We start from the raw sequence: 16458 nt of genomic DNA on the forward strand, positions 1-16458 counted from the left end.
ATAAGATCTTTGGTTAATTTCTCCCTGCCTCCCCTCCCCACTTCCCTCTGAGATTAGTCAGTTTGTTCCATGTTTCCATGCCTGTAGTTCTGTTTTTTTCATGCTATTTTGTAGTTTTCAGCATGAAAATCTTGTGCGCACGTGCACACACACACACACACACACACACACATATCATGTCCCCCCAAAAATGTGTACACACTCTTTGAATAATTTTAAAACCAGTGTTTATTAAAATACTTTTCATTTTCAAAATTTAGCTACCAGCTGTTAAAGTATGTATACATTGCGGGGGGGGGGTACACCCTGTATTTTTTTAATCCTCACCCGGGGATATGTTTTTCATTAATTCTAGAGATAGAGGAAGGAAGAGGGAGAGAGAGAGAGAAAAATATTGATGTGAAAGAGAAACATTGATCTGTGCCTCCCATATGTGCCCTTATTGGGAATCGAACCCGTGACCCATTGATGCATGGGGCAATGCTCTAACCAAGTGAGCCTCACTGGCCAGGGCAAATCTTAAATATATTTTATTAAATTTATCTCAAAATATTTCATGGATTTTGGTGCTATTGTAAATGGTATTATTTAGAATCTCAATTTTTTAATTTGTTCATTGCAAATATGTAGAAACACTTTAATTTTTAAATTTCACCTTGTATCCTGTCATCTTGCTAAACTCACTTATTAGCTTTAGTAGCTTCTTATAACCTTTTTGGGATTTTCTGTGTAGACCATGTTACCTGCGAATAAAACAGTTTTTATTCCAATTTGTATGCCTTTTTTTTCTTGCCTTATTTCACTGGCTAGGACCTGCAGTAGTATGTTAAATTAGAGTTGTGAGAATGGATATATTTGCCTTGTTTCCAATATAAAATACTCAATTATTCTTCATTAAATGTGATATTAGCTATAGGTTTTCATAGATGCTCTTTATCAGGTTAAAGAAATTCCCTTTTGTTTCTAGTTTCAGTGGAGGTATTATCATTAATAAATGTTGGATACTATTAAAACAGTTTTAGCATTTATTGAGATGATCACATGGTTTTCCTACTGTAGAGTATTGCTAGAGTGATTGATTGAGTTTTAAATGTTAAACCAACCCTACATGATTGTAACTTATTATCATTTTTATGTGTTGTTGGATTTGATTTGCAAATATTCATGAAGGATATTAGTCTGGTTTCCGAGCCAGCTCAGCCAAGGGTTTGAAAGCCTGAGTGAGGGCAGCGAAAGGATGAAGAAATGACAGACAGAGCGAATAAGCTGGGTCTAGGTCAGTGGTTCTTAACCTTCCTAATGCCGCGACCCTTTAATACAGTTCCTCATGTTGTGGTGACCCCCAACCATAAAATTATTTTCGTTGCTACTTCATAACTGTAATTCTGCTACTGTTATGAATCGTAATGTAAATATCTGATATGCAGGATGTATTTTCATTGTTACAAATTGAACATAATTAAAGCGTAGTGATTAATCACAAAAGCAATATGTAATTATATATGTGTTTTCCGATGGTCTTAGGCGACCCCTGTGAAAGAGTCGTTCGACCCCCAAAGGGGTCGCGACCCACAGGTTGAGAACCGCTGGTCTACAGGAAAAGAGGTCAGTGCTCCTGACTAGATAGGTATTGCATGTTTAAAAATTCTTGCAGCCCTAATCTGTTTGGCTCAGTGGATAGAGCGTCAGCCTGCGGACTGAAGGGTCCCAGGTTCGATTTCGGTCAAGGTCATGTACCTTAGTTGCGGGCATATCCCCAATAGGGAGTGTGCAGGAGGCAGCTGATCGATGTTTCTCTCTCATTGATGTTTCTAACTCTATCCCTCTCCCTTCCTCTCTGTAAAAAAAATATATATATATTTATTTTAAAAAAAAATTCTTGCAGCACACTGGTTGAAAATCGCTACTCTAGGATGAGGACATTTTATTTTTAAATTTTATTTATTCTTTTAATCATCACCCAAGAATATTTTTCCATTGATTTTTTTTTTTTTTTCAGAGAGAGTGGAAGCGAGAGGGAAAGACAGAGAGAAATAGCGATGTGAGAGAAACACATCGATTGGTTGCCTCCTGCATGCACCCAGGGCCTGGTCCAGGAAAGAGCCTGCAACTGAAATACGTGCCCTTGACTGGAATTGAACCCGGGACTCTTCGGTCCTCAGGTGGATGGTCTATCCACTGAGCCAAATCAGCTCGAGCTAGGATGAGGACATTTAATTTATTTATTTTATTATATTTTTATTGATTTCAGAGAGGAAGGATGAGGGAGAGAGAGATAGGAACATCCATGATGAGAGAGAATCATGGTGGATTGGCTGCCTCCTGCAAGTCCCCCACTGGGGATCGGGCCCACAACCCGGGCATGTGCCCCTGACCGGAATCGAAGCTGGGACCCTTCAGTTCGCAGGCCGGCGCTCTATCCACTGAGTTAAACTGGCCAGGGCAGGATGAGGACATTTTAAACAGAAGCTTGGTACAGGCTCTGTTTGTTTATTCTAATAGTGCTATTCTGAGACGTGTCTTCATCTTCATATCTGTGTTTTATACCAGGGGTCTGACAGATCTTTGTTCTTTCCTTCTGTACAGTCCTGAGGCTTTCTACCAATGCAGGCCAGTGGAAAGAAGCTGCTAGCAAGGTGACCCATGCATTGGTTAATATCAGGTAAGGAATGAGATTTTCTCTTTCAGAGTTCCTTGGTTCATCCTCAGGTGTGTTGTACTTTTCTAAGTAGTTTGTTGAACACCACTACTATTTTAAGCCCTGATGCCTGTAGGAGTGGAAGAAATTGTCGTACTTGATCAAGAAAAGCAGGCGTGCATGAGACTTTCATTTTGTCATTGAAATAACTCACAGTGCTGTTCTGTGAATTTTCTTTTCTTACTCAGAGATGGTTGCAGGGCCTTTTCAGGCACCTCTGTGTATAGGGCATCTGAAAGCTTTTCTTTGAAAATTTTTTCTGCCGTTCTCAGTTCAAAGAATGACTCATGGGAATCTGGAACTTTGACGTTTTGCTTTACATGGCTATTTCTATTTGTGGTAAATAGAGGCACATGGAATGGAGCTTGTGGGGCTAAGTCATTTTAGGTTCCTTATGAAGCAGCAAGACAATTACAGAGTGCTGTAGGTATTGGATAAAACTGAGTCATACATGGAGTTGGTTTAGGGTCTTAAGGAAATACCACATGGAGGGACCTGGAGAGTATTATGCTCAGCACAATAAGCCAGTCAGAGACAGACAAATATCACAAGATCTCACTCATATGTGGGATCTAATGAATAAAATAAGCTGATGAACAAAATAGATCCAGAGACATAGAAGGAAATACCACACATTCACTGGAGTGAGCTGTTTGTAAATGGAGAAACTATGCCTTCAGTATTGGGAAACCTAAAGCTGACTTACTTTTCTTATATTTCTTGCTTCCTCTGTGTCTATCATTTTCCATTTTTCTCAACAGTTATTAAATTGTTCTTGCAAACAATTGAAAAATTAACACTGAGTGGATGAGGCAAACCCAACAGATGGGGAAACTTGATTTAGCTCCAGATGTAAGCCTTGCCAGGCATTCCCAGTAATAGTAATATACATTTACAACTTAATATATCCTAATGTGTGACAGAGCTTGGAGTCAGTGTTTGTTTCCATAGCTTTTTTTTTTTTTTTTTTTTTTTAAGGCAAACTGTCCTATCCCTGTAGTGATTAACTATAGTGTTTGGCATGTCTGGGAATGAAAGGAAAAGTGTGAAATTGCGTTGTGAGGGCTGGGCTGAGGGAGCATGAGGGTGAGATGTGCTAACAAGATTGCACTGAAGGTTGATCTGCCTTACCTGACCCCAGAGACATTTTTTTTTTTAATATATTTTATTGATTTTTTACAGAGAGGAAGGGAGAGAGATAGAGAGTTAGAAACATTGATGAGAGAGAAACATCGATCAGCTGCCTCCTGCACATCTCCCACTGGGGATGTGCCCGCAACCCAGGTACATGCCCTTGACCGGAATCGAACCTGGGACCTTTCAGTCTGCAGGCCGACGCTCTATCCACTGAGCCAAACCGGTTTGGCCCCAGAGACATTTTGTAGCAAATACAGTTTTATAAATCTCACAAATAAATGTATATTTGCACCTAGCAAGTAAACCAGATATGGTAGTGAGGCCTTATAATAAATATGATTTTCTGTAAGAATCGGGAATTACAAACTGCTTTATTCCAAATATCCCTTTGTGACCCGAGGGCAATATGACAAATGTGGGTATTTGAAAGAAGCACAAGATTCTGGGTTAGATTATAAAGTGCATATGGGTATAAATTACATTATGTTTATTTATTCATATATTTACTTGGTCTTTCCAGGCAGCTCCTTTTCATCTGGGATCTGTTTCCTTGATCACATTCTTTTATGCTTGCTTTATCTTCTAATTTGTTGCTTTTCCTTTCAGTGACTTCTGGCTTGGCTACTGTCCTTATTCTTTTCAAGGGCCATCAAACAGCTGGTTTAAGGTCTTGGCCTGTCCTTTTTCTGAATAGACCAGAAACGACTGGATTAAGTTTTTTTTTTTAATTAATAATTCTTTATTGTTGAAAGTATTATATATGTCCCTCCCTTTCCCTCCATTGACCCCTTCCAGCTCGCCCCCAGGACTGGGTTAAGTTTTTAGCAGATGCCTATGACTATGATCTCTTTCTTCTCTTTGCAAGTCTTTTTTAGGCTTGTACTCCATTTTTATTCCTCAAACTTTTTTGATGAATTTGCTGAAGAGAATAATTATTATATCATTTTCACTGTTGCTAATGAATTAGACTCAGAGTATGTGTCACATGTATCAGAGATGTAGTCAGTTTTCTCAGGAGATTCCTAGAAAGATGTGTTTGTGATAAGTGCCACTTATCACACTAAGGCCAGATCAGGGGGAAATATTGGTGATGCTTAGCCTGTGAAAGCTTACATTTTTTCTTTGTGACATTTATTTTCACTTAAGTTCTAAACTTTGTTCTGCTCTTTCATTTACTGTCTTCTTTAATTATCAAACTCTATAAAGAAGACTATATTATAAACTTAAAGTACACTTTTACCAATGAAGAAACTGAGTCTTAAAGCTATTGTGAAATGCAGAAAGTCTCACAATTGTCGTGTGGCAAAGCTGAGAATTAATCATAGGTCTTCTAACTCCCAAGTCCAGGGCTCTTTCTTCTACACCAGAGGTGGGGAACCTTTTTTCTTCCAAGGGTCATTTGGATATGTATAACATCATTTGCGGGCCATACAAAATTGTCAACTTAAAAATTAGCCTTCCTTAATATATATTGTCAAACATTTAATGAACTCACCCCTAATGCCTTGGCAGGGCCAGACCAAATAAATAGGCCCTCAGGCCAGATGTTCCCCACTCCTGTTCTGTACCATACTGCCTCCTTCTATAGAGTTGCATCAAAGGCTTCCATGGAGGTAAACAGAAAACTCAGCATGATATATTGAAAGGAGTATGGAAATTTCAGTTAGAGAAACTGGATTTTTTTTTGTTTTTGTCTTTTAATGTGTGACCTTGAGCAAGTTATTTAGCTTCTCTGAACTCTTTCCACTACCTATAAAATGGAGATCATGGCAATATCAACTGTTTCATAGGGAAGTGGTTGTGAGAATTACATGATGTAATGTATATGAAAGCACTTAGTAAACTATAAAATACTGGTCATTTCATTTAGCTTAATGTTTTTAAGGTTCACTCCTGTTGTAGCATGTGTCAGAATTTCCTTCCTTTTTAGGCTAAATAATATTCCATTGTATGTATATGTCACATTTTGTTTATTTATTCATCCATTGACGAACCCCAAGCAAGTTACTTCCACCTTTTGGTTATTGTGATTTTGGTTATTTGTGCATGGGTGTACAAACATCTGTTCAGTTCCTTGCTTTTACTTTTTTTGGGCATTAACTGAGAAATAGAATTGGTGGATCATATGGTGATTCTTCGTTTAATTTTTTTTAAGGAATTGCCATACCAGGTCTAGCATTTTGAGCCTTCCTTAGAATGTTTCCTAACTAGGTCTTCATTTGTCCCTTTTATAAAAGTTAAGATGTTACCCTTAGCCTTAAAAGGTATTTTGCTTTTTTTGTGTGGCTTGATTTTGATTCTTTGTATAAGGGTGGTCCAGGGAGTTTTCTTTTCTCAGCTGAGGGCAAAAAAGTGATATGCCTAAGAAGTCTGTGTCCCACTGAGCCAACAGTAATGAGTGCTGCCGTTTATGCTCCTTTTCTTTTTTTCTAAGACGTTGTGTTGTACATCCATGACACTATTAAATTTGAATTATTTAGAAAACAGGAGACTCTGTCAGAAAATTGGACCTGTGGGTTAAATATCTCCCAAGGATACTGTGAGACATTTAACTATTCGCCACCAAATTGATTATCAAGTTGATTATAAAGGTTTAGGAGTAATATTGTGATGTTATGTAACATTTACTTCTGTTGTTTATAAAAGTATTTGTGTTGATCCCAGACCTGGAAAGGATTTCTAGGGCAGAGCAAACTCTTAGCTACCTCTCCTATAGTAAGTTCTTTGATAGCCATGGGAAGGGCTTGGATATGTAACAGCTGGGAGGACCTCTGAGACTGATTTGCTAGTTGATGACAGCTACAAATTATGCCTTTGGGATTTTCTGGAATGCAGTACATCTGATGGCAACTGTAATATAGTATCTCACCAGTAGGTAAAAGGCTGCAGGCCTGTCTGTTCTTTGGGGTTTAGATTCTGATAGCGAAAATTAAAAGTACTCCCACATGTTTGGAGTCCTAAATTTGCGCAAGTGTCAGACTGTTTGCTTTTCACTTGTCTTTCCTCGCTTAGTCATGCTAGTTCTTTAATTGTCAAAGTTATTTGTATTTAAACAACTTGTCTCTCTCTTCCTATTTGATCCTTCAGAGATACTCTTAAAATGCAGCTGCTTAGAAAGTGCTATTTTTGTTGGAACACCGATGTCATTAACATACAGAGCTCTGTTTATTCCTCCCCATGGGAGGGTTGTTCCATTGCTTTGCCACAAGAAAAGTAAAATATAGCTCCACCTTTAAAATTTTACTTGGTATAATTGTTACTGCAGCTGTCTCCACAGATCTACTAGTCCACAAAAGAACACTCTGGTGTGTGTGTAGGGTGGGGGAGGGGGGCGTGAAGGGGAGAAGGAACATGTGCAGGGATGGAAGGAGAAAACATTTGGGAAGTTTTGCTTGGAGACGTCTATGCTAAATATATTCTGCTACCACTTAGCAGGCTCCTTTACTGGGGTCCTATAGATGTCTGCTGACTATTTGTCAAAAGAGAAAAAGAAAAATGTTAGACTAAAATCTGACCTTCGTCTAATCAAACTACTTTCAAGGTAAGTAATTTGAAGTCTGTAATGAATCTCTTCAAGTTAACATCTTAATGCTTTTCACTTAATGAACATTTTATTAGTGCCAGATTCACAATCTATTCTCTGATTGCTCACAGAAGTAGAAGCTAAATCACTGCAAATAGGTTTTTTCCTGATCTGTAATTTTCTTAAGTTGGATAAAATTTGAACTCTATGATTAATATATTAATTTTCTCCTTTATTTGGAATGTGTTTAGTTTTTCTTCGAGAATGACTTTTTATTTTTTATTTTTATTAAATATATTTTTTATTGATTTCACAGAGGAAGGGAGAGAGAGAGAGAGCTGGAAACATCAATGATGAGAGTCATTGATCGGCTGCCTCCTGCATGCCCCCTACTGGGATCGAGCCCACAATCCAGGCATGTGCCCTTGACCGGAATCAAACCCGGGACCCTTCAGTCCGCAGGCTAATGTTCTAAATCCGCTGAGCCAAACAGGCTAGGGCTCAAGAACGACTTTTTAGATATTGCTTCGGTTAGTGACAAGCCTGGGGTTTGGAATAAGACTTCAGTGCATGCCAAAACCGGTTTGGCTCAGTGGATAGAGCGTCGGCCTGCAGACTGGGAGGTCCCGGGTTCGATTCCGGTCAAGGGCATGTACCTGGGTTGCGGGCACATCCCGGGTGGGGGATGTGCAGGAGGCAGCTGATCGATGTTTCTCTCTCATTGATGTTTCTGACTCTCTCTATCTCTCTCCCTTCCTCTGTAAAAAATCAATAAAATATATTAAAAAAAAAAAAGACTTCAGTGCATTTCTCTGTAAATCTCTTAATTGTTCACCTAATGAATTTGCCTCTTGTTACCTTGCTTGCTCCATGGTCTTTTTTGTTCTAAGGAGCCCCGCCCCCCCCCCCCCCCCCCCCCGCACCATTTCCTGCTTATTTGCTTATGTAGCTATTTTCCTTTACTCTAAAAAAATACTCCCTCCAAAAAAAAGAAGAAAAGCTTTAAATGTGCACTCTGCCAGGGAGGCAAAGGAACAAGAATAGCTCTTAGTGGCCTCTAGATAAGGGGAGTTAACACCTTTGGAGAAGTTGTGCATAGAGTTCATTCAGAACTGAATGTCACAGAATAAAAACCTTCAGGCAGTAATCAAAGAAAGTACACTGACTGTTGATGGCCACAGAGTTAAGGTTGGAAAGGGAATGTGGGGGCTGAGTCATTCAAAATCCCCCCAAGCCCTCTTGCCCATGCACCTGTTCGTGCTACAATATTAGTCACAGTTCTCTTATCAGAGTAGATACTGATGAGTGGGGAAGAGGAGCAGTTTGATGCCAAGCACTTCAGCTGAAGGTTGCAACTTAGTCTAGTGAAAAGTAAATATGGATTAAAGTGAAAAGGAGCAGAGGCTTTGGGCTGATGACTCGAGTAGCAAGAAATACAGGAACATAGTCTCTTATTCCAGTTGTCTGTTCTAAAGTGGCAGACAGGCTCAGATGATCCCCTAGGTTAGAATTTGTCAGTAATGACCTTTCTTTTGTTAATCAGATCCGCTGAGCTCTTACAGAGAATGAAAAGCACTATGCAGATTAAAACAAAGCACTGAAATGAGGCTGCTATTATATTGTTTCCCCAATGACTAGAGAGCATTACATATTATTCTGATGGTTGCTGTTGCCTAATCTCTTAGGACTACAGTTAGAAATGAAAAACAACCATGTGGCTAATCTGTTTTGCCTTAACTTGGTTTATGCTACAAAGTGAGGTTTTGCATTAGGTCATAGCTGGCTTGGTGAATTGCAGTACAGTAAAGAAGTCTTGATTTAGGAGATTCAAATATGTGTTATAAAATATTAAGATTTTTAGTTGGGTCTACTGTGATTTTAGGTGAGTGTAACTTTAGTATATGAAAACTGCTTACCTCAAGCTGAAATTCCATTGGGGTCTTTTTTCCACTCTATTTTTTTTTTTTTTTTTTTAATTTCAGAGAGGAAGGGAGAAGGAGAGAGAGAGATAGAAACATCAATGATGAGAGAGAATCATTGATTGGCTGCCTCTTGCATGCCCCCGACTGGGGATCGAGCCTGCAGTCAGGGCATGTGCCCTTGACCGGAATCGAATCTGGGACCCTTCAGTCTGCAGGCCAACACTCTATTACACTGAGCCAAACCGGCTAGGGCCGATTTTTTTTTTTTTAAGTATGGAAAAATATACATAACAAAATTTACCATTTTTAAGTCTACAGTTTTATTACATTAAGTATATTCACATAGTGGTGCAACCCCACCTATATTCACATAGTGGTGCAACCCCACCACCAGCCATCTCCAGAACTTTTTCATTTTCCTCGACTGATTTTTTTTTTTTAAGGTAGGATAGGTACCGACTTAACCATGGCTTATTTCACAAACTGTTGGTTTCTAATTGTAACTTACAAAGAGCTTAGCCACAAATGAGAACAATAGGCATCGTTTAGGTCCCTAATTCCTTTCCCTTTTGCATCTTCTATCGTAGGTTACTTTATAAAGTAGTCTTTTAAAACTGTGGGCAGTTTTTCATCTTATCCCTTATTTCCCCCTCTCTATCTTTCCCAAAATCAGGCGAAATCCTGGTCACTTAACTCAGGTATTCTAACCATGTTGAACAAGTAGACTGTTAACCTGCTAATGGGATGAAAAAGCCATTACTATTGAGTAGCAATATATTATCCTATCAGCAAACCCAAATAGGCATCTCTTCAGCAGATGAAAGTTTAGGTGTCTGGATTATTGTGAATAACGAGAGACGTGGTTTTGGCTCCATAGAAGCTCAATCACTCTAAATTCTCAGATTTACACCACAATGGCTAAGGTACATACCTCCTCTTTTTTTTTATTGGACTTTGATCTTGCAGATTAGCAGTGCCTGGATCACAGTACCTTAAACGTTGAAAGAACCTAAGAGGCCATCTACCCTGTTCTCCTTCCCAAAGCTGTTAGGTAATATCCACTGATATTTACTAAGTCCCTGAACACTTAGTAAAATAGTTCCTAATATTTTAGGCTATATTCCATTCAGTTTTTTAAGGGATGAGAATTTCTTCCTCATGTTGGAATTTTCCTCTTCATAACCTGAACCTATTGATTCTATTTCTTCTTTCAGATGCAACACCGAAATGTTCCTGTCTTCTACATGTAAACTTCTTCAGAGGGCTAACATGTATATGATTGCCATTCTGTTGGCAAAACATCCTTTCTTCCTTCAATTGTTCTTCATATGAAATAGTCTCAAAATCTCTGGCTACTGTGATTTTTAAAAAAGTCATATCCTAACTTCTCAATTTACCTCCTACAAGTATGGTGTTAGGGTGTGCCTTGTACTAAATAAGCATTCAGTAAATGTTTATTGGATTGAATGACATCTAAAACGAGATCCAAATATAATCTGAGTAGGTTAAATTATAGGGAGACTATTAGCACCTAGGTTATTTGTAGCCTCCAATTATACTAGTACATGAGTTTTCAGTAGTGGACTTGCATTGTTGCTTCATAACAAGCTTAGGTCCTACTAAAACCTGCAAATCTGCTTAAAGTGACCTGCTCCCAAGCTCTCTCTCCCATCCTGTAATTATTTAGTTGGTAAAGATGTTTTGCTTTGTGGTAGTTTGTTTTTTTGTTTTGTTTTAATGCTATAGAAATGTGACCTGATGGGGAATTGAACCTGCAACCTTTTTTAGTGTATGGAAAGATGCTTCAACCAACTGAGCCACACCAGCCAGGACTATTAGGATATATTTTGAGGCCTGATTATGTCATTTAATGTATTAGTTTTCCTTTGCAGTTTTGCATCATCAGCACTTTTGGTAAATATGCCTTCTAAATTTTTATCCAGGTGCTTTTATTTAATCCTGACTCTGGTGGATGATTTGGGAACAATCTTTCCCCTCGTTGAGTTTTGGCTTGCTGCTGTTATATAAAATGGACTTGAAGACTGAAAAAATTCCCTAAGAATCAACTGCAAAGCTCTTTGTAAAGAATAAATTTGTAAAGAATAAATTTGTGGGTGGAAAATCATCAACCAGAGCCAGACTGGAAAAATAAAATCTTTTTATAGAGAAATCAGAGATGACAGCCTTCATAGAATAGTTCAAGTCTTTCTCTATCCTCCTACTCTCCCAAAACCCCTGTAGAGAGGTTTACCACTTGAAATATTAAAGAAGGAAGAGGTGGGGGGGAGGAGGAGGAGGAAGAGGAGGAAAAGATAGTAGTTAATATTTGTTCTTATATTGAAAATTAGAGTGAACAGGCAGATAAAGGACAGTTAAAAAGGCAGTTTGTGGTGAGGGTGGGTGTGAGAGCTTTACTGAGAAAGAAGATGCTCCTTTAATCAGTAGTAAGCTTAGTGGTCACAGTGAAGTCTCTTCTGTGTTTGGGTCCATTGGGAGAGAAAAGTGTGAAGCTCAATGCTGCCTGTTATTTCTCCTCTAAATAAGCCTTGCCTTGTGCATCACATTTCCTCTGGGCTTTTAAAGGTGTGTGATAATCTAGAACTAAAACTGAGGCAGCATTTTAAGCAGGCAATTAATGACATGGTAAGAATTTTTAGCTCCAGTAGATTAATTGTTAAATGAATTGTGTGCATCGTACTGTCATTTTACTGTGATATCAGCCTAATTATAAATATAGTGTTACTTAGTAGAAGAAAATAATAAGTGGAATTATGCACTCAGTGATCAGACTTTAGGAATTTCTAACACTGAGGAAAGATTTTCTTTTTAAACTGTCTCTTGCTGTTATTTTTATGTAGATTTTGATTAATTTTACCTCGATTATACATTTCTCTCTGGAGCCCAGATATTGTGCATGCTTTAGCAAAGTGGGCTCCTGTTGTAAGAGGTTTAATGAGATGTTTTCGTTCTAATTGGTTTCTATATTATTTCTTTTAAAACCAATAACATGTGAGTGGGATGTCAAACAGAGGGTATGCTGAGAGGTATTTTCACTATCTTGTATACCAAAGAACATTAATTTATCTCTTCTCATTTGACACTATTTTTATATGATGAAAATTCTCAATTTCAAGGAAGTTCCAGAGACAGTTGGTTCTCATTGGTCTCCCCTCTCCTGCATTCATCTTAGTGACACCTCTGTAAAGGCAGCAGAAATAGCCATCTGTAGTTGGAGCTCATTTTGGGTAGAAGGGGACAAAAGATTTCTGAACAGGGTTTTGACTGTAACACATCTTTCTTAAGGAAAAATTTACTAGATGGGATTTAGATAGGATGGATTAAAATCTGTTCCTTTTGGCCATTTAATCTGAACTAATTTCCTACTTTAAACATATGAACTATTTGATAAATTCTGAAGAGTGCAATATGGGCCCCCAGTATATTAATACATGATTGTAATAAAGGTTGATCCTAAAATGAGCCTGTGAACCACTCACCTCAAGAAATAGGATGTAGCCCTAGCCAATTTAGCTCAGTGGAGAGCGTCAGCCTGCAGACTGAAGGGTCCCAGGTTCAATTCTGGCCAAGGGTACATGCCTGGGTTGCAGGCTCAATCCCCAGTAGGGGGCATGCAGGAGGCAGCCGATCCATGATTCTCTCTCATCATTGATTTTTCTATCTTTCTCTCCCTCTTTCTTCCTCTCTGAAATTAATAAAGAAATATATATATATATATATGAAAAAAGCAAAAAGAAATGGAATGCTGGCCTGGCTGGGTGGCTCTGTTAGTTGGAATGCTGTCCCATGCAGCAAAAAGGTTGCAGGTTTGATTCCCAGTCAGGGCACATTCCTAGGTTGCGGGTTCCATCCCCATTTGGGTTGATATTTCTCTCCCACATCGTTATTTCTCTCTTCCTTCTCTCTCTCTCTCTCTCTCTCTCTCTCTCTCTGTCTCTCCTCTCTCAAAACAACAACAAAAAATCAGTTGAGGATTAAAAAAAAAAAGAATGTTACAAATTCACTGAAACCCTATCTTTGTTTATTTTTAATTGAGCTATTATATACGGTAAAATGTGTGATATCTTAGGTATTTAATCGAACAACATTGTACCCATGTAATTATCATCCAGATTAAGATACAGAATATTTCCATCACCCCAGAAGTTCCCTCATGGCCTTTTTCTTCCTGGAATTATGCACTTGTTTTTATAATGTCATTTTTTAAAGACAACCATGACAGTATCTTTCTAGCTTTTACATTTTTCTTTCTCTTAAAAAAAAAATGTTTTTATTGATTTTAGAGCGAAAGGGAGAGGAAGAGAGAGATAGAAAAATTGATGAGAGAGAAACATCGATTGGCTGCCTCCTTCACGGCCCCCACCGGGAATCGAGCCTGCATGTGCCTTGACTGGGAATCAAACCAGTGACCTCTTGGTGCATGGGTTAATAATGCTCAACCACTGAGCCACACCAACCAGACTTTTTTCTTTTTCTTTTAAATTGTATTTTAAAATTACAATTTATATTCAATATTATTTTGTGTTAGTTTTGGGTGCACAGCATAGTAGTTAGACAATCTTATACTTTACAACGTGTTCTCCTCAATATCTCCAGTACCCACCTGGCACCATACATAATTATTACAATATTATTGACTGTATATTCCCTATACTGTATTTTATATCTCTGTGACTATTTTGTGACTACCAATTTGTACTCCTTAATCCCTTCACCTTTTTTACCCAGTCTCCCAACCCCCTTCTCTGAACTATATACACTTTTGTGACTTCTTTCACCATAAATTAGTTTTGCCATTTTTGTTTTGTTTTGTTTTTGTTTTTATGATTCTCTAGTTTTAACTTAATTTATTGGGTTGACATTGGTTACTAAAATTATATGTTTCAGGTGTACTATTCTATAATACATTATCTGTATATTGTCTTGTGTGTTCACCACCCAATTTTGCTTGTTCTTGAACTTCGTATAGATATATACACTTGACCCTTGACATACTTGTATACATAGGTTTGAGCTGTGTGGGCCCATTTATTAAGTAGATTTTTTTCAATAAATATTGAAATATATTGTAAATATATTTTCTCTTCTTTATGATTTTCTTAACATTTTCTTTTCTCTACCTTACTTTATTGTGAAAATATCTATATATATAAAAGCCTAAACGACCATTATGACCAAATGGTTGGAACAACCAGTCGCTATGATGTGCACTGACCACCAGGGGGCAGGTGCTCAACACAGGAGCTGCCCCCTAGTGGTCAGTGCACTCCCACAGCTAACTTCCCGCATCCTGCCCCCCCACCCCCGCCCCAGCCGCCATGCACGAATTCGTGCACCGGTCCTCTAGTACTATATAATACATGTAATATGAAATATGTGGTAATTGTTTATGTTATTGGTATGGGTTCTAGTCAACAATAGGTTATTAGTAAAGTTTTGGGGGATTTCAGAATTATACATGGATTTTTTACTATGTGGGGGTTGATGCCTCTAACCCCTTGTGTTGCTCAAGGGTCAACTATAGTATGTCCTCTTTTGTGTCTGGCTTCTTGCAGTCAATATAATATTTTTGAGATTCATCCACTTAATGGTGTATATTAGTTCAGTCCTTTAAAAAAATAAACATTTTTAAAATTCTTATAAGAAACATACAACAGCCGAAACCAGTTTGGCTCAGTGGATAGAGCGTCGGCCTGCGGACTGAAGGGTCCCAGGTTCGATTCCGGTCAGGGGCGTGTATCTGGGTTGCGGGCACATCCCCAGTGGGAGATGTGCAGGAGGCGGCTGATCGATGTTTCTCTCTCATCGATGTTTCTGGCTCTCTGTCTCTCTCCCTTCCTGTCTGTGGGGAATCAATAAAATATATTTAAAAAAAAAAAAAGAAACATACAACAAAAAATTTACCATCATAACCATTTTTAAGTGTACAGTTCAGTTCAATAGTGTTAAGTATATTCACATTGTTCTACAAAAGATCTCCAGAACTTTTTCATCTTGACAAAGGAAAACTCTATACCTATTAAACAACAGCTCCTCCATTTCTTTGAATTTGACTACTTTAGATACCTCATATAAGTGAAATTATACATTATTTGTTCGTCTATTTTGATTTATTTCACTTAGCATAATATTCTCAAGGTTCGTTCATGTTAGAGTATGTGACAGAATTCCCTTCCCTTTTAAGACTGAATAGAATTCCATTATATGTATAACATTTTGTTTATTTTTTCATCTTTTTAAAAAAATATATATTTTATTGATTTTTTTACAGAGAGGAAGGGAGAGGGATAGAGAGTTAGAAACATTGATGAGAGAGAAACATCGATCAGCTGCCTCCTGCACACTCCCCACTGGAGATGTGTCCGCAACCAAGGTACATGCCCTTGATGGAAATCGAACCTGGGACCCTTGAGTCTGCAGGCTGACACTCTATCCACTGAGCCAAACCAGTTAGGGCTATTTTTTCATCTTTTGATGGACACTTGGGTTGTTTCCATTTTTTACTATTGTGAATAATTTGCTATGAACATGGGTGTGCAAATACCTAGTAGTTCATTCCTTTTTATTGCTGAGCAGAATTTTATTATTATATAACTATACCACAGTTAATTTATTCATTCTTCTTATTTCTTTTTCAATTGTATTTTCTAAGCCTATAGCCTTACTTGTCATCTTCTCTGCCCCTTCCTCTCTGTCTTGTTCTCCTTCCTATGCTTGTCTCCTTCACTGGATTCCTCAACACCTGCAGAATAAAAATTAAGCTTTATAGTGTGGCATACAATTCCACTCTTAATATGCTTTCTGGAATTTCTGTCCTCACTGCAGCTATGCCAGACTACCTACAGTTCTCTGGAGAAACCAGAGACACTTAGAGTTTTCTTAACAAACTGTTTTATACTCCTCATCCTATACATTATCGTGCCTCCTTGGCTTAGATTTCCTTCCCCAACTTACCAGCTTACCTCCTGAAATAGTACGTGTTGAGTATCACTTCATTCTTAGGGCCAGACCTGGCCATTCTACAGTAGTAACTAACTATCTGCTTGTCTATTTGTCTTTACTAGGCTGTGAGCTTGGCAGGCAGCATCCATGCCTTATTCATCCAGGTAACACAGTGTCTGTGTTCAGTGAATGTTTGTTAAACATAGATCAACAAACAG

At 38.2% G+C, this 16458-nt stretch overlaps 1 protein-coding gene across 2 annotated transcripts in view; it reads left to right on the forward strand.

Moving 5' to 3' along the window:
• The window catches only part of ARMH3 (armadillo like helical domain containing 3), a 151548-nt gene that overhangs the window by 84427 nt on the left and 50663 nt on the right, over positions 1–16458 (forward strand). For both annotated transcript variants that reach the window (XM_070432442.1, XM_070432443.1), the window contains exon 23: positions 2587–2662. In XM_070432442.1, coding sequence (XP_070288543.1) covers positions 2587–2662 — 76 coding nt within the window. The remainder of the gene's footprint in view (positions 1–2586; positions 2663–16458) is intronic.

Source organism: Myotis yumanensis, unplaced genomic scaffold (genome assembly GCF_028538775.1).
Source record: "Myotis yumanensis isolate MYYU_CA2020_CCGP unplaced genomic scaffold, mMyoYum1.0.hap1 SCAF_13, whole genome shotgun sequence".
NCBI lineage: Eukaryota > Metazoa > Chordata > Mammalia > Chiroptera > Vespertilionidae > Myotis > Myotis yumanensis.